This window comes from Macaca mulatta, chromosome 1 (genome assembly GCF_049350105.2).
Source record: "Macaca mulatta isolate MMU2019108-1 chromosome 1, T2T-MMU8v2.0, whole genome shotgun sequence".
In the NCBI taxonomy this organism is placed as follows: Eukaryota; Metazoa; Chordata; class Mammalia; order Primates; family Cercopithecidae; genus Macaca; species Macaca mulatta.
The window spans coordinates 162677398-162702703 of NC_133406.1; the positions used below are offsets into that span (position 1 = coordinate 162677398).

Below are 25306 nucleotides of genomic sequence, written 5' to 3' on the forward strand. Positions count from 1 at the left end.
CAATTCTTCAAAACTGCTGTCAAATAATATCTTTCTAAAATAAATTACATTTACTTATAGCTTTGCTTATAAAACCACAACTTAAAACACTTATCCCTCAAATGGGTAAGTTAATATAAGCAATAACTGTCTTGTCTACATGGTAATGAAATGCATGTGCATGCACACATATGTGTGTGTATCATTCAAGACCAAAGATACCACAACAAGGTAAAAACATGTAATATGAAATAAAAAATAAACAGTATATAATGGAATTTTTAGTTTTGGTACTTCTAATCATATTCCCATCAATAATAAGAATTATAAATAGGTAATTGTTAAATTAAGCATCTATGTAAGAAAAGTCAAGGAGCTATATACTAAAGAACGGTGGTAATTTGTATGTTTCATGCTATATAACCTAGAAAGTACATGCAAAACAGCATGATCCTGAATTCCATATTTTGTAGTTAATTTACATAAATGTGGCACATACACAAATTTACAAATCTTAAAAGATTAGGCTTTTCCCCCCGACTTTTCATCTTCTATTTATTAATCAGAAACTAGGCACTTTCATCTAAAAATTCGCTTTTTAAAAATGCGTTTTAGGAGTAAGACATGGTGGCACATGCATCTAGTATGAGGAGTTGGAGACTGCAGTGAGCTATGTATGATAGCACACTGCACTCCAGCCTGGGCAATAGGGCAAGACCCCGTCTCTTAAAAGAAGAAAAAAACCAGAGCATTTTAGGTCCTTTTGTGCAACTCACTCCTAAAATGAATAAAGCCCGTTTTAGGGGCAAAATCAATAAATCTAATCTACTTACATACTGAGTTAGCCACTCCAAATAAGTGGTATATTATTTAGAAACAAAATTAATACAACTCTGAAAGCATTTAATATACTCTTATAGAAGAACCCCACCCATAAAAACAATTCGTTTGTAGATTTATCATAATGAACATGAAATATATACTTCCACATGATTAAAAATAGTTTTGCTTTACATTCAAGGGAGGAAAAAACCCTTCTTTAAAACGTCAGTAAGATTCAAAATATGAATATTTTAAAAACATGGGCATAATATGACAAATTCCCACTGGGCTGAGTTTTCTGTGGGAATAACTAAAAGGAAGTTTTGTAGGAGAAAGGAGAAATTATTTTACTGTACCAAGTTTCATACCTTCAGATGTTGACAGTCTTCAAATAACACTAAATTTTAAATTGCCTTTATTAATTAATAAATGCTATCTTTTTAATTAATATTCATTCCAGGGAAAAATGCTCTAATGTATAAAAAGAAAGTTCTTCAGTCTCTTTGTAACTTACAGGACCAACAGTAACATATTTTGGAAACTACAGTTAATATAAATTTATAAATTGTAAATTTCTCAGTGTCAATTCATTTAAATGTTTTATTTGTTTTATTTATTCACTTTTGAGATAGGGTACTGCTGTCACCCAGGATGGAGTGCAGTGGTGCAATCATGGCTCATGACAGCCTTGACCTTCTGGACTCAAGTGATCCTCCCACCTCAGCCTCCCAAGTAGCTGGGACCACAGACACATGCCACTACACCCAACTAATTTAATTAAATTATTTATTTTTTGAGATGGAGTCTTACTTTGTTGCCCAGGCTGGAGTGCAGTAGTGCGATCTCGGCTCACTGCAACCTCCACTTCCTGGGTTCAAGCAATACTCCTGTCTCAGCCTCCCTAGTAGCTGGGACTACAGGCGCCCGCTACCACACCTGGCTAATTTTTGTATTTTTAGTAGAGACGGGGTTTCACCATATTGGTGAGGCTGGTCTCGAACATCTGACCTCAGGTGATCCGCCCACCTTGGCCTCCCAAAGTGCTAGGATTACAGGCATGAACCACCAAGCCCGGCCTATTTTTATTTTTACTTTTAAATTTTAATATTTCCATGGAACTCTGCTTGATACCAGCTAATTTATTTTTATTTTTTTGTAGAGACAGGTGTCTCCTCATGTTGTCCAGGCTAGTCTCAACCTCCTAGCTTCAAACTACCCTCCTGCCTCAGCCCCCCGAAGTATTACAGGCATGAGCCACTACAAGTGGCCCATTTAAATAGTCTATAACAATATTCAGTGATTACAATTTCTTTGATTCAAATACATAAGCAAATGCACAAGTAATAATGTATGCAGTACATGTTAAACATCGTTACTGCCTAAACTTGATTAAACAAATAACTTTATAATTAAAAATATGTTTCTAGGCAAAGTTAAATATACTGACACTAGGAGTAATATATTCTTTCATGTGTGGGCCACAAAGATCTTGGCTAAAGTGTACATTTTAAAGGTGCAAAACATAAAAACAGAGCTTTTGAGAATGACAGCTTCAAGAAGACAAACCAATTAACTCCCAAATATTGGCTTCAATTCAAGCAATATTTTTGTAAAAGATACATTTCACAATTTTGATTATTACCTAATAAGTGCAAAAAGCCACTATGACTACACTACACAGGAATTCAACGACAGAACTTCTGTATAAATACAGTACAGTTGCTCATTTTTTACTAGATTTTTTTTTCCTCCTGAATCCACATGCACCAATTCTGTTGGTTCTGTAATATATGTTACAAAATCAATAGTTACCTTAAAATATTTCATAGCACACTCAAATTGCAGGATTCTTACGGTACTTATTGTACTTTGGCTTCCAGTAGCCCAGTGGACATAACATGACCATGACTACTTAGACAACTACTCGTATGCCTCAGGGCATCTGCTTCAAGATAGGCCATTAGAAGCTCAGTGCGGCGAATGAGTAACTGCATGAGGTCTTCAGCTAGCGTCTCTGTGCTTGAATAGCGCACCTTCTCAAAGTCAAAAATGTCTTTGAGAAATAAAAGAACTTGATTCTGGAAAATGAACACAAAACAAATTGGCATTTATTAGACCAAAGGTATGTTACATTGAAAAAGCTTCTAATATTATAATGAGCATTGAATCAGGAATCAGAAGACCTGACTTCCAGTGCTAGTTTCATATCTCATTAGAAAAGGGGCCTTGCACAAGTGATTTAACCTTTCCTTTTTTGGGGCTCATTGTCTTTTTCTGTGAAATAGGGCTAATACCACCCATCCTACTTACTACTCAGGGATGACATGATGATCAAAAAAGATAACCTATGTGATACCATGAAGAGGTGGGGAAACATTTTAAAAAGATAATCTATAAGAAGTGCCTGTAAACTCTAAAGCACTGTTTAAATGTAAGGGGTTATAGTCCTTTTCCTTCAATGTGACCTTTGAGCATTGCCTCTACTCTAAGACAGAAAAATAAACTATTCTAGTAATAGTTTTAAATAAATAATAATAAAATAATACATTATAATTTTAAATGTGCTTTTTTTGTACAAGAAAAACCCTTAAGGCACATGAAAAACAAAGAACATTTCAGGTCTCAAATCAGTGGTAGATCCTGAAGGATATTTCATTTCAGTAAGTTATTATATACACTGAAACTCACTGTAAGCAAACTGCCTGCTACTAAGTATTAAGTCTCAGCTGTTATGTCACCATAATAGAAAAAAAAGTAATTTCAAAGAGTGAAAACCAGGAATATTTAATTTGTCTTCTTTCTTAATAACGTATCTTCCAAACGTTATTAAGAAGTACTAAGAAGACACACTTCACTGATTCACTAGATTTTTGTTTGTTTGTTTGTTTGAGACGGAGTCTCGCTCTGTCGCCCAGGCTGGAGTGCGGTGGAGCGATCTCGGCTCACTGCAAGCTCCGCCTCCCGGGTTCACGCCATTCTCCTGCTTCAGCTTCCCGAGTAGCTGGGACTACAGGTGCCCGCCACCACGCCCCGCTAATTTTTTGTATTTTTAGTAGAGACGGGGTTTCACTGTGTTAGCCAGGATGGTCTCCATCTCCTGACCTTGGGATCCGCCCGCCTCGGCCTCCCAAAGTGCTGGGATTACAGGTGTGAGCCACCGCGCCCGGCTGATTCACTAGATTTTATATCTGAAAGGGTCATTAGCAATCAACCTGTTAGGTCCCCTCATTTTATAGATAAAGAAAAGGAACATCAAAGAATGATTTGCCCCAAGTCAGAATGCTCACTGATGACAGACTTAATTCCCAATCCCTAAAACACATACCTTACATTTGGGTGGTCAAGTAAACTACAAAAACCAATGTGTTCTGAATGAGAGTAAAATAAACATTTTCTAAACCATTTATAAAAATATTACCTTGATAGCACATAAACATAATTTAAAAAAAAGAATGGTACAATAAAACATCCAGACTTTCAAATTCATACAGTCATGGCTCACTGCAGCCTCACCTTCCCAAGCTTGAGCGATCCTCCCACCTCAAAATCCCAGGTAGCTGGAACCACACATGCATGCCACCCCTCCTGGCTAATTTTTTCTATTTTTAGTAGAAACAGGTCTCACTGTGTTGCTCAAGCTTGGGTATCCCTTGCATTAGGGAATTGATAAGGTGAATGGATATGCTGAGCCTACTCCACAATAAAGCACAAATCTATAAAATACTGGTCCATTATAATAATAGTGGTATTATAAAATGCCAAAAATAGTTAATACTGGCATTTAAATGCTGAATTTAGGTGACTTTTATAAATTTACTCTTAAATAACAGCTGTTCTTCTACAAAAGCAAAACAAAACAGAATAAAACCGTATCTCCTCTTTGATTTAGAAAAAAAAGAGAAATTACTCAATGACTGAACATACCTTAAAAAAGCAACATAAATCATAGAGAGAATTTCTAGGACCCAAAAAGCCCCAGGCTAGGACAGGACTGATGTGTTCACAAATGGCATAAAAATGGGCAAAAAATCCATCTGGGATCTGTTGGGAAGTAAAGGAGAATCAAGTTATTTCTACCTTCTTGTTATTTGCTTTCTCTAGTACAGAAACTGAAGTTGCTATTCATTATATGACCAGTGGGAGTTTAAGAAAATTTGCTTTTTAGACCAGAGTCTAGCAACACCAAACTCCTGGCCTCACGCAATCCCCCTGCTTTAGCTTCCTGAGCAGTGGGGACTACAGGTGCACACTACAGTGCAAGGCTCATGACTACTGTTTTTGAGGGCAAACCAAGAGTCAATCATCAGCCATGCTATTAAGAAAGTTAATAAGGTTACAAGAAACCTTTAGAGTCATAGAGTGTTTTATATAAACTAGTTTATAGTTTTCATATCCTAGTCAATAGTTTAATATGTGCTGACACACATTTCTTTATTTGTTGTTTGTTTTTTTGAGACAGGGTCTCACTCTGTAGCCCAGGGTGAAGAGCACTGGTGCAGTCATGGCTCACTGCAGCCTCACCTTCCCAAGCTTGAGCGATCCTCCCACCTCAAAATCCCAGGTAGCTGGAACCACACATGCATGCCACCCCTCCTGGCTAATTTTTTCTGTTTTTAGTAGAAACAGGTCTCACTATGTTGCTCAGGCTGGTCTTGAACTCCTGGGCTCAAGCAATCCTCCCTACGTGGCCTCCCAAAGTGCTGGGATTACAGGCATGAGCTGCCATATCCCGCCCTTAAAAGTTGTTTTTACCTCATAAAAATGCTTCATAAAAAAGCTATCCAGCCAGGCATGGTGGCTTATGCCTATAATCCCAACACTTTTGGGAGGCCAAGGCAAGTGGATCACTTGACCCTAGGAGTTCGAGACCAGCCTGGACAACATGGTGAAATCGTCTTTGCAAAAAATACAAAAGTTAGCCAGGCGTGCGTGGTGGTGTGTACCTACAGTCCCAGCTACTTAGGAGGCTGAGGTGGGAGGATCATTTGAGCCCAGGAGTTGGAGGGTGCAGTGAGCCAAGATAATACCACTGTACTCCAGCCTGGGTGACAAAATAAGACTCTGTCTCAAAAAAAAAAAAGGCAATCATATCAGCTTTGCAACCAGGCAACAACAAGAATGCTACAGTGTTCCTTAGTTGTATAAGTTTTATGATAAGACTATCATAGTTTTAGCTATTAAAAGCCCAACTCAATCACTTAATTATATTAACTGACAAAAAACAACAACAACAACAACTAGTAAAATGATTAAGCTACTCTTACTAGAATCCTAACTTTTAATTAAGGAACCCTATATCATTTAAGTATTTAATTGTGTAATTGCCTCTTCCTGTGAAGTATCACTTCATATAGCTGTGTTTTAGGAAACTCTAAGTTTATATTTATAACTTTTTGAATTTCCCTTGTTAAGTAACACACTGTGGGATTTGTTATACAGCACTGACGAGAGAAAACTACGCCTTAAGATTCTGTCTCCTGGGGGGGTTATTTTCTATTTTACAGTCTCCAAGACAATCTTCTAAACCTCATTTTCTTTTCTTTTTTTTTTCTGAGATGGAGTCTCACTCTGTCACCCAGGCTGGAGTGCAGTGGCACCATCTTGGCTCACTGCAACCTCTGCCTCCTAGGTTCAAGCAATTCTCCTGCCTCAGCCTCCTGAGTAGCTGGGATTGCAAGCGTGCACCACCATGCCCAGCTAATTTTTGTATTTTTAGTAGAGACGGGGTTTCGCCATGTTGGCCAGGCTGGTCTCGAACTCTGACTTCAGGTGATCCACCCACTCTGGCCTCCCAAAGTGCTAGGATTACATGCAAGAGCCACTGTGCTGGGCCTAAACCTCATTTTTAAAATATAAGATAGCAGCAGTTACCATTTAATGAGTACCCATTATATTCTAGAAAATGTGCTAGTTTCTATTTAATTTACTAAAACATTCCTTCAAAAGTATGTCATGTTAACATCATTTTAAACATGTGAAAAGTGATATTGGAGAGGGGTTAAATAAACTGCCCTAATTCACACACAGCTAGTTAGTGAGGGCCAAAAAGTTATGTTCTACATATAGTAAAGTTCTAAATACCATACAGACTTGAAGTGTATTATGAGGTCAGAGAAGTGGGAACTTAGTGTGGGCTGAAGCAGACTAGATAAACTTTAGCAAGGAATTATGTGAGCTGAGCTCAATGATGGGTAAGATTTATTTTAGTACAGAGGGAATTTGGCATTTCAGGTATAGAAGATAGTTCCCAAGAGGTGAGACATATAGGTATCTATGGATATAGAAAGTAGACTTAGGTCGGGCACACTGGCTCAGGCCTGAAATCCCAGCACTTTGGGAGGCCAAGGCAGGTGGATGACTTGAGGTCGGGAGTTTGAGACTTGCCTGGCCAACATGATGAAACCCCGTCTCTATCAAAAATATACAAATTAACCAGGCATGGTGGCGGGCGCCTGTAATCCCAGCTACTTGAGAGGCTGAGGCAGAAGAATCGCTTGAACCTGGAAGGTGGAGGTTGTAGCGAGCTGAGATCGTGCCATTGCACTCCAGCCTGGGCGACAGAGTGACTCTGTCTCAAAAAGAAAAAAAAGTACAATATTTATTCTAAGAAGTAGAAAAATAAAGTTAGACATGTTAATAATATCATTATTATTATAACTACCACTTACTAAACTCTTTAAATGTTTAATGTTTAAATTAAGCTGGTTGATATTGCTTTCATCCTTACCACAGTCCTATTAAGTAGGCATTAACACCGTTTTGCACATGGGAAAACTGAGGGTCAGCTGATGGTCAGTAACTTACTGTAATCATGCTAGTTAGTGTGAGAATCAAACCCACATCTACAAGTCTGTTCCTAGTCCTAACGTTAGAGTTCATCATCATCATTAAGGAAACTTGCTTAAAATATGGGTCTCTGGAATCATTTTAAATAAGAATTATCCAAATATAGGGGCTCCAGAATCATTTCTAACAGCACATTCTGAAGATGCTGTGAGGACCATACTTTAAAATCACTGCAACTGGCAATACTGTCTCAAAGTTATAAGATTGGAAAATATGGATGTGATAAAATACTGTATATCCTTGGGCAAATAATAATGTTGTAATTGTCAATACTTGTTTACTGCACTATGCCAAGCACTGTTCTAAGCACTTCATATTGAATCTTCAAAAACCCTATGAGGGCTAGGCACAGTGGCTCACGCCTGTAATCCCAACACTTTGGGAGGCCGAGACTGGAAGATCACTTGAGGCCAGGAGTTAGAGGCCAGCCTGGGCAACATAGCAAGACCCCATCTGTAAAAAAAAAAATAAAAAATCAGCCAGGCATGGTGCTGTGCACCTGTAGTCGTAGCAACTCAGGGAGGATGAGGCAGGAAGATTGCTTAAGCCCAGGAGTTAGAGGCTGCAGTGAGCTATGATCATGCCACTGCACTCCAGCCTGAATGACAGAGCAAGACCCTATCTCTAAAACAAAACAAAACAAAACACTATGAGGTAGATACTATTACTATTCTTAGAGATGAGGAAACTGAGGCATAGAGAGGGTAAGCAACTTGCCTAAGGTCACATAGCTAGTATGTGGCATTTGAACCCAACAGTCTCACTTGAGAGTCCCTGCCCTTTACTACTAGGAGTGTATGAGAAAAACAATGCTTAGCAGGTAAGACAGGTTACAGGGTGTGAGGCATGGAGGCAGGATATAAACTCTAAGACTTTTTATTTGTAGGGGCTCCAAATTGAATAAAGCAGCTATTAGAATCAAATCTTTATTTCTTTTTTTTTTTTTTTTTTTTTTTTTTTTTTTGAGACGGAGTCTCGCTCTGTCGCCCAGGCTGGAGTGCAGTGGCCGGATCTCAGCTCACTGTAAGCTCCGCCTCCCGGGTTCACGCCATTCTCCTGCCTCAGTCTCCCGAGTAGCTGGGACTACAGGCGCCCGCCACCTCGCCCGGCTAGTTTTTTATATTTTTTAGTAGAGATGGGGTTTCACCGTGTTAGCCAGGATGGTCTCGATCTCCTGACCTCGTGATCCGCCCGTCTCGGCCTCCCAAAGTGCTGGGATTACAGGCTTGAGCCACCGCGCCCGGCCAAATCTTTATTTCTTAATTGGATTAAATTAAGTGGAATCCACTATATTAAAGAACTGTAAAAAATACTGGCCAGGTGCAGTGGCTCACGCCTGTAATCCCAGCACTTTGGGAGGCTGAGGCAGGCAGATCACTTGAGGTCAGAAGTTTGAGACCAGCCTAGCCAACATGGTGAAACCCGGTCTCTACTAAAAATACAAAAATTAGCTGGGTGGGGTGGCGGGCGCCTATAGTCCCAGCTACTCGGGAGGCTGAGGCAGGAGAATCACTTGAAAGGCGAAGGTTGCAGTAAGCCAGGATCACACCACTGCACTCCAGCCAGGGTGACAGAAACAGACTGTCTTAAAAAAAAAAATAAATAAATAATAATAATAATAATATCATTAAGAGAAAAAACAAAAACCTAAAACTTATCAGAGCTGTTTCCAACTTTAAACCCCTCTCCCAGTTAGCTGAAATACCACGCACGCCTCAATAACTGCTATATGAAACTACATCAAATATTAAGGATGAGAAAGAAGGCCTTCAAAAAAGAAGCCAACCCACCACCAGTAAGTCACTCATCTAGCCTGAGGGACAGTCCCTCCTACCCCTCCTACAGCTGCCAATTCCCACCAGAGAAGTGACTCAGAAGCTTCTTTGACAGAATCCTTAAATGATTTAACAAAGGAATTCAGGTCTTAATGAATTTTACCTTCATCTGTTGTCTTTTCTGTTTCAGCACCGACCAACAACTTGAAGCCACAGCCTAAATACATGCAGAGAAAAGAAAGATTCATATACAGCAATATAAACATTTCCATTTTTATTAGAAGTTCAGCCTAGTGTGGTGGCTCACGCTTGTAATCCCAGCACTTTGGGAGGCTGAGGCAGGTGGATCACGAGGTCAGGAGATGGAGACCATCCTGGCTAGCATGGTGAGACCCCGTCTCTACTAAAAATACAAAAAATTAGCCAGGCATGGTGGAGGGCGCCTGTAGTCTCAGCTACTCGGGAAGCTGAGGCAGAAGAATGGCATGAACCCGGGAAGCGGGGCTTGCAGTGAGCCAAGATCACGCCACTGCACACCAGCCTGGGCGACAGAGCAAGACTACGTCTCAAAAAAAAAAAAAAAGTTCCAAGTTTATGGGTCTAAAACGTTCAATACATTCATTACTAATAAGAACTAGTCGGCCGGGCGCGGTGGCTCACACCTGTAATCCCAGCACTTCGGGAGGCTGAGGCGGGTGGATCACGAGGTCAAGAGATGGAGACCATCCTGGCCAAGATGGTGAAACCCCATCTCTACTAAAAATGCAAAACAAAATTAGCTGGGCATGGTAGCGCACGCCTGTAGACCCAGACACTCGGGAGGCTGAGGCAGGAGAATTGCTTGAACCCGGGAGACGGAGGTTGAAGTAAGCAGAGATCACGCCACTGCACTCTAGCCTGGCGACAGAGCGAGACTTCTGTCTCAAAACAAACAAACAAACAAACACAAAAAACTAGTCAGGGTCCTCACATTGTTTGAAAATATTAATGCAAAGGTATTTCATTATTTAAATTTTAAAACATTAGCAAAGTTGTATGTTGTAAGGGCAAAAAAAAAAGTAAAATAATATTAAAAAAATTAAACACAAAGCCACTAAAGGAAAAAGACTGTACTCTGGAACAAAGAAGATTCCATTTTCAGAGTTTTAAAGTTCTGTTCCTTAAAGGAAAAAAGTGAAAATATGTGTATATAGAATTCACATGCACAAATAAATATTCTGTGTGTAATAATAAAGTATTCTTCTTTTTTTTTTTTTTTGAGACAGGGTTTCACTCCCATCACCTAGGCTGAAGTGCAAAGGAGTGATCTTGGTTCACTGCAACCTCTGCCTCCAAGGCTCAAGTGAACCTCCCACCTCAGCCTCCTGAGTAACTGAAACTAGAGGCATGCACCACTGCACCTGGCAAATTTTTGTATTTTTTTTTGTAGAGACGAGGTGTCACCATGTTGCCCAGGCTGGTCTCAAACTCCTGAGCTCAAATGATCCACCTGCCTCAGCCTCCCAAAGTGCTGAGATTATAGGCGTGAGCCACCACGCCTGGCTGACCACTTTTTTTTCCTTTTTTTTTTTATACTTTATGTTCTAGGGCACATGTGTACAACGTGCAACTTTGTTACATATGTATATATGTGCCATGTTGGTGTGCTGCACCCATTAACTCATCATTTACATTAGGTATATCTCCTAATGCTATCCCTCCCCACTTCCCCCACCGCTCAACAGGCCCTGGTGTGTGATGTTCCCCTTCCTGTGTCCAAGTGATCTCATTGTTCAATGTCCATCTATGAGTGAGAACATGCGGTGTTTGGTTTTCTGTTCTTGAGATAATTTGCTGAGAATGATGGTTTCCAGCTGCATCCATGTCCCTACAAAGGACATGAACACATCCTTTTTTATGGCTGCATAGTATTCCAAGGTGTATATGTGCCACACTTTTTAATCAAACTTAAAAGGCTGAGAAAAGTAAACCACCACTTACTGTTTCTTTGAAGGATGAGTTTAGCCATCGATTATTTACTACATTCTGTATGGATGTGGGTGGGTTTTCCAAATCTTCAAAGGAATCCATTAATATAAAATCCAGAACAACATCATAAAAATTTAGATTTTTCACCTGTATTAAATTATGAGTTGAAACAAAAATTATTATTACATAGAGCTGAAATAAAATCTGAGCCAGGGCTTTATGGTTTTATAACAGCAGGGGTTTTTTTTAATCAGCTTATTCAAAAATAAAAAATATAAGGAGAGACAAATATGAAAGCTCACCACTAAAAATTACGATTCACATTATCGCTGCTCCTTCCTACATCTGAGGTGAAAATAATCTCTCCTCCCCTCTATTCTAGGAGTCCTTTGTTCATGCTTCTATTATAACATCCAGGATGCTCATTCTACCTTGTTATTTAGTTACTGGTATATGTGCCTGTCTTCCCCACCAGATCATGAACATCTTGCTCTTTCATTCATTCATACACACTCTGCATACTGCATACTGTACCAGGTGCTCAGACTTCTAGAGTAAGCAAATTAGATGCCTAGAGTATAATGGGGAAAACAGCAACAAAATAATCCTGCAAATATCCAATTATGAACTGTGTGAAGCACAATAAAGGAAAAAGTATATTGTGCTGTATCATTCTGGCAGAAATGTGGGGAATGAAACAGAGAGGGGAAAGAATAAATGCAGGGAGGAAAAGAGTGAGCAGGGAATCAGGAAATATAAAGACTACTGACGTAGCCTAGAGAAAAGACAACAGGTACTTAGGCCAAGAGGGGTGACAGGAAGAGAGGAAAGTTGAAGAAACTGAAAGACATTTATGAGTTAAAACTGACAAACTTAGAGATGAATATGATAAAGTGGGTGAGGATCAGGGAGAGGTGAAGGGTGAGTCTCAGGTTGCTGGCCTGCAGAAGTAAATGGATGCTGATTCCATTTCCTGAATAAAGGAACACTAGAAAAGGAAAGATTAAGTCTTCATGTATTTGCTGTACTCACTGTTTTCTCTGCCTAGAAGGCCTTTCAGCTCCTTGTAAACTCATTTTTTTTTTCTTTAGCTTCTGAGACAGAGTCTTGCTCCGTCGCCCAGGCTGGAGTGCACTGGCACGATCTTGGCTTACTGCAGCTCCCACCTCCTGGGTTCAAGTGATTCTCTTGCCTCAGCCTCCTGAGTAGCTGGGATTACAGGTATGCACCACCATGCCTGGCTAATTTTTGTATTTTTAGTGGAGACATGGTTTCACCACGTCGGCCTGGCTGATCTCAAACTCCTGGCCTCAAGTGATCTACCTGCCTCGGCTTCCTAAAGTGCTGGGATTATAGGCATGCACCCAATGCCTGGCTAATTTTTGTATTTTTAGTAGAGACAGGTTTCACCATGTTGGTCAGGCTAGTCTTAAACTCCTGACTTCACAATCCGCCCGCCTCAGCTTCCCAAAGTGCTGGGATTACAGGAGTGAGCCACCATGCCTGGCCGATATCTATATCTATATATTTTTTTGAGACAGAGTCTCCTTCTGTCACCCAGGCTGGAGTACAGAGGCATGATCTCGGCTCACTGCCACCTCCACCTCCCAGGTTCAAGCAATTCTCATTCCTTAGCCTCCCGAGTAGTTGGGATTACAGGCGTGAGCCACTACGCCCAGTTAATTTTTGTATTTTCAGTAGAGACGAGGTTTTGCCATGTTGGCTAGGTTGGTCTCGAACTCCTGACCTCAGGTGATCCGCCCGCCTCAGCCTCCCAAAGTGCTGGGATTACAGGGATGAGCCACCACATCCGGACCTATATTTATTTCTATATCTGTATCTACATATATATTCTAAACTGTGAACTCACACTGACAGCTCCAATTCCAATCCCAGCTTTTTATACCTCCCTTCTCTCACAGGGAAAAGCTGGCTCTGATTTTTCTCAGTATACTTATTTGTTCAGTCCTGTGTATACAGTCAATTCCCCAGCCCTACTGAGCTGCTGCTGTTGTACCACCCAAAGCTGTCCTTGCATAGGCCACCATTCCTGCCCTGCTAGGGGTCTGCCAGTGACTTTTGGAGAGAAGGGAGAGAGGGAACAAGGGAAGGAGGACAGGAGGGAAGGAAGCAAGGAGCCAACAACAGCAAAAAACGGCTTGTTAGAAAACAATTTACAACTACTGCCCCAATGTATAAGGAGTGTGGTTTATGACTTTGTCAGAAAAAAAGATGTCCCACAACTATACAAGTGGCTTTACTGTATTTAACAAGGACAATGAAACAGTAGTCTCAACTCATGTAAAATTACATGCAAATAACTAAGAAAAATAAATATCACAAAAAACTTGAACTTACCCCTCTAGCAGCAAGTTCCATTTCAGTACTACCCCAGTGATCGGTCTGCTCTAAAAAATAGATCATTTCATCAAAAACATCTTCAAACTTCTTTGGATTCTGAAGAAGAAAACACATTTTAACCCTAAACTCAACTTTATAACAAGCTACAAAGAAAGTTACTCTTCAAGAAAGTCTGATGGATCTTAATTCTACTAGGTAACTGAACTAAAATACATTTTAAAGGTATGCCACATTTATCTGGTTTACTACTTTGCTGTTGCAACATTTTGCAGAAGCCAAGATAAAGAATGTCAGTAAAATGTCACAAGCAAACTATTTATTACTCAAATATGTATGCCTATTTTGGTCTGTCCTTAAAATGAAAATCTGGTTATAGCAGACATTATGTGAGGCTTTTGTTGCAGTTCTGCTTCTTTTGGAGGAACCCTAGTTCAAATCACTGAGTTTATCTGTCATGAGAAGGCCAAGAAAGCAACACAAGACTTACATTGGGAATCGCACGTATTAATAGTATCATCTTACATATACTTAGCATTTTATGCTTCTTAACACTTTATTCTTTAAGTTGCTTTCCCATTTATAATTTATTTAATCATCCTAAAAACCCTCTGAAATGAAGTAATATAAATGCAATTCTATTATATAAATGAAAGAATTCAAGTTCAAAGGGATTGAGTCTGAAAGCTAGGTGTGCAAATGGCTCAAGGAAGGCCTGTTTTGTTTTCTCATCATCTGGACAAACCTTGCATAAAGTAAGGTGGTTCCTTACAGTCTGAATGAAGTTCTTGTCATTGCTTCTGCCTCATTCTACTACATGAAGATGAGGCAGTTCAATTTATATTGTACTGAGACCTACACTATTTCCTGTAACCCTCTTCCTGAACAGGATTGAGGGAATAAAAGAGGAGGCATTAGTAATAACAATAGTGATGGCTATCGCAGCACCTCTAATGATAATTCTCACCATGACATTTACAGACTTTATGGCAAATTGGAAATAATTTATGAGAAACAACTTGGTTGAAATAGTGTGGACTTTATAGATAGTTCAACCCGAGCATAACTTAATGCCCTTTGGGTTATTTATTTCTAAAATGGGAAACTTTGCAACTATCCACAAAAACTTTTTCTTCTATCAAAAATGTAACATCTTAACATTCAGTTCAAAGGGTAAAAACAACTTTTGTAAATGGTAAAAACTTGCCAAAAGAACAAGTTTACCTTTCGTGCTTTCACAATTAAAGCTGATAAAATTTTCCTTCCACTCTCAGCGAGGAATATCCTGTTGGCTGACTCTGAAAGAATTACCTGAAAAAATATTCATCCCCAAAGAAAAAAGAGACCTATAATGAATGTGAATGGACATTCAACTTAATAGCACAAATCATCCTAAAACAGTGCACCGCATGTGGTACTATTTCAACAGGCAGCTCACAGAGAAAGTCCTCATTTCCTAAAATAAAAAACTATTGAAACTATCTATAGCCAAAAGATTAAAGGGAGTTAAATTTGAATTTAAATTCTGTTCAACATAATATTACAAAGTCTCAAATAAATTTCCTATAGCCCCAAAACATAAGAAAACAAATATATTTTTACTTTCTTTTTAGAAAATCAATTTTATAACGGACTCAAATCTCAAATACATACTAATTAATAATAAGAAAGAGGGTTTTTATTTTAAGCAGCTATTTTTACACTCCTGAAGTATCAAAATATCCTGTTTTGACAAAGTGTGGTGGGCCTGGGAAGTCGTGGGAGAGGATAATGAAATATGGAAACAAATGAAGGCAAGTAGTGGGGAGGAAAAATAAGTTTAGTGGACTTTATGTTTGTCATTAGGAACAGGGATAATCAAGAGCAAAGAGCTGTCCTGTTTATTTGCACTGGACTCTACAGCATGAGGGTAGGGATGAGTGGCTGGGTGAAGTCACTTAATGTTAAAAAAATACCTGAAAAGCCTGTCGAATACAGTGAAGTTTGGCAAGAAAATCACTGTCTCCTAGGCACTCCAACATTTCAGTTCTATGTAATAAACAGGGGAGACAATTGTTAAACTACATTCAAGATCAAGCCTACTATAAATTTGGATTCAAACAAGGCTTAACCTCAGGACCTTAATATAAAACATGTTTTTTCAATACTGACAGAACATGTAAAAACAATTTTTTCTTTACTTGGACCTAAAAACATATTTTCTCCTATTCTCATAAGCATTTTTAATAAGTACCACACAAACACCTTAATATCCTTCATAAACATAAACAAAACTGAAATGGTACCTCAGTACTCTGGAGTAAATTTTTCCTTCTTCAACTAAATGCATGGCTTCCTCGTAAAATGGGCAGTGACAAAGAGACTCCAGGCTGTAGGTATGCCGTACTTCTCTGTGTTCTGCAAGCTAAGAGCACAGTGGGTTAGAACGGAATACAGGTGCTAGGTGTAGTGGCTCATGCCTGTAATTGCAATACTTTTTGGGAGGATCACTTGAACCCAGGAGTTTGAAACCAGCCTGGGTAACATGGTAAGACCCTGTCTCTACAAAAATTTTTAAAAAGTAGTCAGGTGTGGAGACAAGCACCTGTGGTCCTAGCTATCCAGGAGGTTGAGGTGGGGGGATCACTTGAGTACAGGAGGTTGAAGTTGCAGTGAGCTGTGATTGTATCACTGTATTCCAGGCTCGTTGGCAAAGCCAGACCCGTTGGCAAAGCCAGACCCTGTCTCAAAAACAACAAAACAAAACAAAAACCCAGAAAACCAAAAAGCAGAATACACTGATATAAGATAAACTATAAAAGAAAGAAAATAGGATTTTGCTAACATCAATACAATAAATTTGATTAAACCATAAAAACCATTTAATAGGATTTTATAGCTAATAAAATCTGAATTCATTTTATTTCAAAATTCAGTTGTTAAAAAGAGTAAAACTTTTAACAAGCTAGTTCATTCTGAATCCAATTACTTAAATCCACAGAACATACAGAAAAGCAAAATTATATCTCTTTTTTTTTTTTGAGACAGGGTCTCACTCTGTCACCCAGGCTGGAGTACAGTGGCAGGATCTTGGCTCACTGCAGCCTCCACCTCCCAGGTTCAATCCTGCCTCAGCCTCCAGAGTAGTTGGGATTACAGGTGCACGCCACCACATCCATCTAATTTTTATATTTTAGTAGAGATGGAGTTTTGCCATGTTGGCCAGGCTGGTCTTGAACTGGCCTCAAGCGATCCGCCTGCCTCAGCCTCCCAAAGTGCTGGGATTCAGGCGTGAGCCACCGTGTCTGATCAGCAATACTATATCTTATAGTTCACCAATAAGAACAACCGAGGAAGCATTTTTTAAAAAGAGGAGAATTTCATCATCCACAGAGTACTTACAAGTATTATAACCTATGATTATAATGAAGCAAAACTTAGTACAAAAACAACAAAATAAGCTCAATGTTGCTATTCTAAGAAATATTTCCTTTTATGTAGCTTTGATTAACTTTTGCATAACTGAAAGACAGTCGTGCTTTTGGCTAGCAGAACTCTACAAATGAAATTCCAATCTTCTGAAAGCTCATTAAAAAACAATTGGAAACACTATAGGGTAGCCAGCTAAGCAAAAAAAAAAAAAAAAAAACAAAAAACCCAGAAAACTTCTAGAGCGTTTTGTTTGGAAGAGACAGGATCTCGCTCTGTCACCCAAGCTGTAGTGCAGTGGCACTATCATAACTCTGCAGCCTCAAACTCCTGGGCTCAAGTGATCCTCTTGCCTCTGCCTCCCAAGTAGCTGGGCTACAGGTACGCACCACCACATCCTCTAATTAAAAAAATTAGAGGGGGCCAGGTGCGGTGACTCATGCCCGTAATCCCAGCACTTTCCAGCACTTTGGGAGGCTGGAGCAGGCGGATCACCTGAGGTCAGGAGTTCAAGACCAGCCTGGGCAACAAGCGTGAAACTCCAAGACTAAATAAATAAATAAATAAACAAACACAAGTTACAAAGCAAAAACAAAAAAACCAAAGTACACAGGCAACAAAGAGCACAATGAATGTAATAGTACCTGACATTTCAATACTAAAAACTGAAATTATATCAAGCACTCTCTCAGACCACAGTGGAATAAAACTGGAAATCAACTCCAAAAGGGACCTTCAAAACTATGCAAATACATAGAAATCAAATAACCTGCTTCTGAATGAGCACTGGGTCAAAAACAAAATCATGATGGAAATTTAAAAATTCTTCAAACTGAATGACAAAAATGATACAAAGTATCAAAACCTCCGGAATACAGCTAAGGCGGTGCTAAGAGGAAAGTTCATAGGCCTAAACACCTACATCAAAAAGTCTGAAAGCACAAACAGACAATCTAAGGTCATACCTCAAGCAACTAGAGAAACAAGAACAAACCAAACCCAAACCCAGAAGAAGAAAGGAAATAACCAAGATCAGTTATTAAAATAAACCGATTTTCAATTTTATAAATAAAATTGAAACCAAAAAACCAATACAAAAGATAAATGAAACAAAAAGCTGGCCCTTTGAAAACACAAATAAAATTGATAGACCTTTAGCAAGATTAACCAAGAAAAGAAGAGAGAAAACCCCAATAACCTCACTAAGAAAAGAAACAGGAGATATTACAACTGACACCACTGAAATACAAAAGATCATTCAAGGTTACTATGAACACCTTTATGCACATAAACTAAAAAACCCAGAAGAGATGATAAATTCCTGGAAAAATATAATCTTCCTATCTTAAATCTTAAGAATTAGATACCTTGATCAGACCAATAACAAGCAGCAAGACTGAAATGGTAATTTAAAAATTACTGATAAAAAAAAGTGCAGGACCAGACGGATTCACAGGAGAATTCTACCAGACATTCAAAGAAGAATCAGTACCAATCATTTTGACACTACTCCCCAGGATAGAGAAAGAAGGAACCCTCCCTAATTCAGCATCACCCTAATACCAAAACCAGAAAAGGACATAACCAAAAAACAAAACTACAGACCGATATCCTTGATGAACATAGATGCTAAAATCCTTAACAAAATACTAGCTAATTGAATCCAACAACATATCAAAAAGATAATCCACTATGATCAAGTGGGTTTCATACCAGGGATGCAGGGATGGCTTAACATACAGAAGTCAATAAATGTGATGCACCACATAAACAGAATTAAAAACAAAAATCACATGATCACCTCAATAGATGCAGAAAAAGCATTTGACAAAATCCAGCATCCCTTTATGATTAGAACTCTCAGCAAAATTGGCATACAAGGGACATACCTTAATGTAATGAAAGCCATCTATGACAAACCCACAGCCAACATAATACAGAATGAGGAAAAGTTGAAAGCATTCCCTCTGAGAATGGGAACAAGACAAGGATGCCCACTCTCACCACTCCTCTTCAACACAGAACTGGAAGTTCTAGCCAGAGCAATCGGACAAGAGAAAGAAATAAAGGGCATCCAAATCAGTAAAGACGAAGTTAAACTGTCACTGTTTGCTGACAATATGATTGTTTACCTTGAAAACCCTAAGACAACTCTAGAAAGCTCCTAGAACTGATAAAAGAATTCAGCAGTTTCCAGATACAAGATTAATGTACACAAATCAGTAGCTCTTCTATATACCAACAAGTGACCAAGCAGAGAATCAAATCAAGAACTCAATCCCTTTTACAACAGCTACAAAACAAAAATAAAATAATTAGGAATATACTTAACCAAGGAGTCGAAAGACCTCTACAAGGAAAACTACAAAACACTGCTGAAAGAAATCACAGACAACCCAAACAAATGGAAACACATCCCATGCTCAAGGATGGGTAGAATCTATATTGTGAAAATGACCATACTGCCAAAAGCAATCTACAAATTCAATGCAATCCCCATCAGAATACCACCATCATTCTTCACAGAATTAGAAAAAACACTTCTAAAATTCATATGAAACCAAAAAAGAGCCTGCACAGCCAAAGCAAGACTAAGCAAAAAGAATACTGGAGGCATCACACAACCTGATTTCAAACTATACTATAAGGCCACAGTCACCAAAACAGTGTGGTACTGGTATAAAAATAGGCACATAGACCAATGGAACAGAAAAGAGAGAACACATAAATAAACCCAAACAGTTCAGCCAACTGATCTTTGACAAAACAAACAAAAACACAAAATGGGGAAAGGACACCCTTTTCAACAAACAGTGCTGGGATAATTGGCTAGCCACATATAGGAGAATGAAACTGGATCCTCATCTCTCACCTTATACAAAAATCAACTCAAGACGGATTAAGGACTTAAACCTAAGACCTGAAACTACAAAAATTCTAGAAGATAACATTGGAAAAACCCTTCCAGACATTGGCTTAGGCAAGGATTTCATGACCAAGAACCCAAAAGCAAATGCAATAAAAACAAAGAAATAGCTAGGACCTAATTAAACAAAAGAGCTTTTGCATGGCAAAAGGAACAGTTGACAAAGTAAACAGACAACCCACAGAGTGGGAGAAAATTTTCACAATCTCTACATCTGACAAAGGACTAATATCTAGAATCTACAATGAACTCAAATCAGAAAAAAACAATTCCATCAAAAAGTGGGCTAAGGACATGAATAGACAATTCTCAAAAGAAGATATACAAATGGCCAATGAACATATGAAAAAAATGCTCAACATCACTAATGATCAGGGAAATGCAAATCAAAACCACAGTGCAATACCTACTTTACTCCTGCAAGAATGGCCATAATCAAAAAATAAAAAAACAGTAGATGTTGGTGTGGATGCGGTGATCAGGGAACACTTCTACACTGCTGGTGGGAATGTAAACTAGTACAGCCACTATGGAAAACAGTGTGGAGATTCCTTAAAGAACTAAAAGTAGAACTACCATTTGATCCAGCAATCCCATTACTGGGTATCTACCTAGAGGAGAAGAAGTCATTATTCAAAAAAGGTACTTGCACATGCATGTTTATAGCAACACAGTTCACAATTGCAAAATTGTGAATCAAAATTGTAGAACCAACCCAAATGCCCATCGATTGACAAGTGGATAAAGAAACTGTGGTATGTATAGATGAAGGAATACTGTGCAGCCATAAAAAGGAATGAATTAACAGCATCTGCAGTGACCGGGATGAGACTGGAGACTATTATTCTAAGTGAAGTAACTCAGGAATGGAAAACCAAACATCATATGTTCTCACTGATACGTGGGAGCTAAGCTATGAGGACGCAAAGGCAAAAGAATGATACAATGGACTTTGGGGAATGGTGGGAGGGGGGTGAGGGATAAAAGACTACAAATATGGTGCAGTAATGGTGCTGCAGTATATACTGCTCAGGTGATAGGTGCACCAAAGTCTCACAAATCACCACTAAAGAACTTATGTAACCACATACTACCTGTATCCCAATAACTTATGGAAAAATAAAACAAAATAAGAAATAATCCTGACACCTCCATATTCTAGGAAAAAAACTTCATCCCCAACTTTCACACTAACTGGTTGAATCTCTCCAGTCTTTCCTTTAGAGCCTGATCCAACAGCAACCGCTATTACTGCTGCTTGCAATACTTTTCCTTGAGATTTTTCTGGAAGCATAATGCCTCCGTTGTGTCGTTGTGTGTGTGTGTGTGGGTTTTTCTGTTTTTGTCAGGTCACCCAGGCAGCAGTGCAGTGGCACAATCATGGTTCATTGCAGCCTTGACTTCCCAGGCTCAAGTGATCCTCCCGCCCATTTTTACATTTCACAGTGCCTGACCATAATGCCTCCTTTGGTTGTAGTTTCTACAGCACACCTTTCAACCAATACTTGGTCAGGGTGGAAGAAACTTCCAAATGCTTGTCCTGCCATGACTCCTGACACTACAGCTTGTACTCTGCTCTCACACCCCAAAATATTTTTTTATTAAAAAGAAAGAGAGCAAATTAAAAATCCACAGAACTCACTGCTCTTATGGAGATTCAGCCATTTTACTTGATTCAGTGTTCTCTGAATTTTTGCAAGTCTTTCATGCATTTTCACTATTCTGAAAATTTTGTTTTTGACATTTTTTGCTTTGTGGAGGAGACTTTTGAATGTCTACTCTATAATTCTAGAAGTAACTCTCAAGGCTTTGGTTTTGGTATTTCACATGCAGCCAGTGCTGTGCTAATGCTTTCATTTGATTTATTTAATCCTTACAAAAGCTCATAAAGTAAGTACTATTATTCAAATTGTGCCGGGTGCAATGGCTCACACCTGTCATCCCAGCACTTTGGGAGGCCAAGGCAGGCGGATCACTTGAGGTCAGGAGTTGGAGACCAGCCTGGCCAGCGTGGCGAAGCCCCACCTCTACTAAAAATATAAAAATCAGCCAGGTGTGGTGACGCATGCCTGTAATCCCAGCTACTTGGGAGGCTGAGGCAGAAGAATCACTTTAACCCAGGAAGTGGAGATTGCAGTGAGTCAAGATCGTACCACTGCACTCCAGCTTAGGAGACAGTGAGATTCTCTCTCTCAAACAAAGAAATAAATAATCCACATTTTACAGACGAAGAAACGGAGATTAAATTAGCAGGAACTTACCCCAAATCCCACAACTAAATGATAAAATTTAAACCCAGGCACATTATTAAGCACCAAATTATACCCTTTCAGCCTTATCCAAAGAGCCAAGAGATAAGAAGTTTCAGCATCAGCAATATTTATAATGTATAAATATGTCCATTAGGCCAGATGCAAAAAAAAAAGGTATGAAGAGATGACAGTATCTCACGGTATATATTCTCTAAGTAACATTTTCCCTCATATTTTAAGGAATATATGTTATGCTAAAAGGCAAAGTCTTCTTGAGGCTAAGAAAAACTAAACAGCTTTTTAAAAATAACTTAGAATGAAAATTCTTTAGATATTAAACCGTTTTAAATGTCTGTACCACTGTCAAAACAAATAGGACCCACATATACCTACTATTAGTATTCTCTATTCTCTAATCAAAAAAATTCCTAAGAAGTAAACTGGGGGCCAGGTGAGGTGGCTCACACCTGTAATCCCAGCACTTTCGGAGGCTGATGTGGGCAGATCACTTGAGGTTCGAGACCAGTCTGGCTATCATGGCGAAACCCTATCTCTACTAAAAATACAAAAATTAGCCGGGTATGGTGGCACATGCCTGTAATCCCAGCTACTTGGGAGGCTGAGGCAGAAGAATCACTTGAACCTGGGAGGTAGAGGTTGCAAGGTTGCAGTGAGCTGAGATCACACCACTACACTCCAACCTGGGTGACAGAGTAAGACTCTGTCTCAAAAAAAAAAAAAAAAAAAACTAAACTGGGCTCCAATTAAACCCTCTACATGAAATAATTTCTAATAATAATAAAAAGACAATCCAACAATGGGAGATTCCAGAGTTGAGTCTTGAATTATTGATCTACCTTGCTTATTTGTTGGTTTGGTTGAAATAATCGTCTAAAGAAGCCTCCTAAAATAGGACTGCAGCTGTGAGAATATATCATGTTGAAAATTTGATACTAGATACCATTATTAACTCTTAAGAGACAATTTCAGCTCAGAAACATTTATTTAAATCATTAAACTTTTTTAAGCAAAAAGAAACTCATTAAAACATTGGTTGAAATTCTCATTTCAGAATACATCATATAGGAAGAATTTTTCAACAAAATTCCCAAAAATGTTTTAACAGGTTTTAGAAAAAAATTAACATTTAAATAGAGCTGAGAAGTTATTTCAGAAGCAGCAGTCAATAATGCAGTTAATTGCAGCTATGGAACATGCAATTTACTATTAAAAGGGGGTCCTTTTTTTTTACTAGCTGAAATGAAATTTCCCATATATTTTGAAATTATTCTTCTCCCAAAAGGCTACATTTTAAAAACTAATTTTAATATTTTCAAAAAGAAAATACTATATTTGTTCACACTAAATCATCATCCTACCTTTTTAGTTATCTCCCATATTTCCCAATATTTCCCAAATATTATGGTCATATACCATAAATATGACCATAAAAGAAATCAAACAAGGCCGGGCACAGTGGCTCATGCCTGTAATCCTAGCACTTTGGGAGGCCGAGGTGGGTGGATCATCTGAGGGTCAGGAGTTCGAGAGCAGCCTGGCCAATATGGCAAAACCCCGTCTCTACTAAAAATAACAAAAATTAGCTGGGTGTGGTGGCAGGTGCCTATAATTCCAGCTACTTGGGAGGCTGAGGCAGGAGAATCACTTGAACCCAGGAGGTAGAGGTTGCAGTGAGCCAAGACCGTGCCATTGCACTCCAGCCTGGGCGACAAGAGCAAAACTCCGTCTCAAAAAAAAAAAAAAAAAAAGAAAGAAAGAAAAAAAGAAATCAAACAAGTCAACAACAACAGCCAACAATAAAAACAGATAAATAGGTAACTCCTACATCTCAACCAGTGAAAACTGTGCTTGGGGATTAGCTACAGATTTCAAACATCCTAAATTACTTTTCTTGGGCCCCATGAGGTACAAGATGGACTGAGCCTTATCCTCCTTGGCATGTAATTACTATGTTAAATTTGAAGTAATATTTTTTAAAAGCCTTAATCCAGACCAGGTCCTCTGACCGTGAATGAAAATGTCTAAAGTCTCAAGATTATTACAAGTAGGGACATTAAATAGGCTAAGTTCTATTTTAATGTGGACCATTTTATACATGTTTACATTTTCCTTTGAAATCAATCACTTAAAATTATAAATAAGACTTACAATTAAAGAAAGCAGGTTGTTAGCAATCTGTATCCCTTAATAGAAAATAGGAACTTAAAATACCTGCCCTCCAAACTGGTCTTCAATGATTCTCTCACCCTGGTTACTCACACCGCATCCCACATTGAATAGGGCTAACCTGTGTAACCAACAGCACATTGTGGATATGACAGAATGAGATTTCTGAGGATAGGTCAAAACAGTCATCACTTCCACCTTGCCCACTCTTGGGTTACTCCCTCTGCGGGAAGCCAGCTGCCATGCTGTAAAGATATTCAAATAGTCCTACAGAAAAGTCAATGTGGTGAGAAACTTAGGTCTTCTGTTAATGGATAGCACCAACTTTCCTATGTTGGGAACAGATCTTTCAGCCCCAGTCAAGCCTTCATATATATATATATACGTATATATATATATATGTATATATATGTGTGTGTGTGTATATATATATATATGTGTGTATATATATATTTTTGAGAGAGACAGAGTCTCACTCTGTTGCCCAGGCTGGAGTACAGTGGCACAATCTCGGCTTACTGCAACCTCCGCCTCCCATGTTCAAGCGATTCTCCTGCCTCAGCCTCCTAAGTAGTTGGGATTACAGGCGCGTGCCACCACACTGGCTAATTTTTGTATTTTTAGCAGAGACTGGGTTTCACCATGTTGGCCAGGCTGGTCTAGAACTCCTGACCTCAGGTGATCTGCCCATCTCAGTCTCCCAAAGTGCTGGGATTACAGGCGTGAGCCACCATGGGCGGCCATGCCTTCATACTTTCATAGAAGAAAAATTTTAAATGATAGAT

At 38.9% G+C, this 25306-nt stretch overlaps 1 protein-coding gene across 11 annotated transcripts in view; it reads right to left on the reverse strand.

Annotated features, from left to right (window-relative positions):
• Nucleotides 1–1939: 1939 nt before the first annotated feature.
• Nucleotides 1940–25306, reverse strand: part of MIGA1 (mitoguardin 1) — an 84696-nt gene continuing 61329 nt past the window's right edge. For 5 of the 11 annotated variants that reach the window (XM_028832301.2, XM_028832310.2, XM_077953663.1 and 2 more), the window contains 8 exons: nucleotides 16034–16152; nucleotides 15704–15776; nucleotides 14973–15059; nucleotides 13749–13847; nucleotides 11403–11537; nucleotides 9586–9639; nucleotides 4726–4842; nucleotides 1940–2879 (listed from right to left, as the gene is read on the reverse strand). In XM_028832301.2, the coding sequence (XP_028688134.1) occupies nucleotides 2661–2879; nucleotides 4726–4842; nucleotides 9586–9639; nucleotides 11403–11537; nucleotides 13749–13847; nucleotides 14973–15059; nucleotides 15704–15776; nucleotides 16034–16152 (903 nt within the window). In that variant the 3' untranslated portion in view covers nucleotides 1940–2660. Of the gene's footprint in view, nucleotides 2880–4725; nucleotides 4843–6944; nucleotides 7370–7916; nucleotides 8101–9585; nucleotides 9640–11402; nucleotides 11538–13748; nucleotides 13848–14972; nucleotides 15060–15703; nucleotides 15777–16033; nucleotides 16153–25306 lie in introns of those variants that run through there. The other 6 variants (XM_077953676.1, XM_077953681.1, XM_077953682.1 and 3 more) reach the window with 3 other exon arrangements.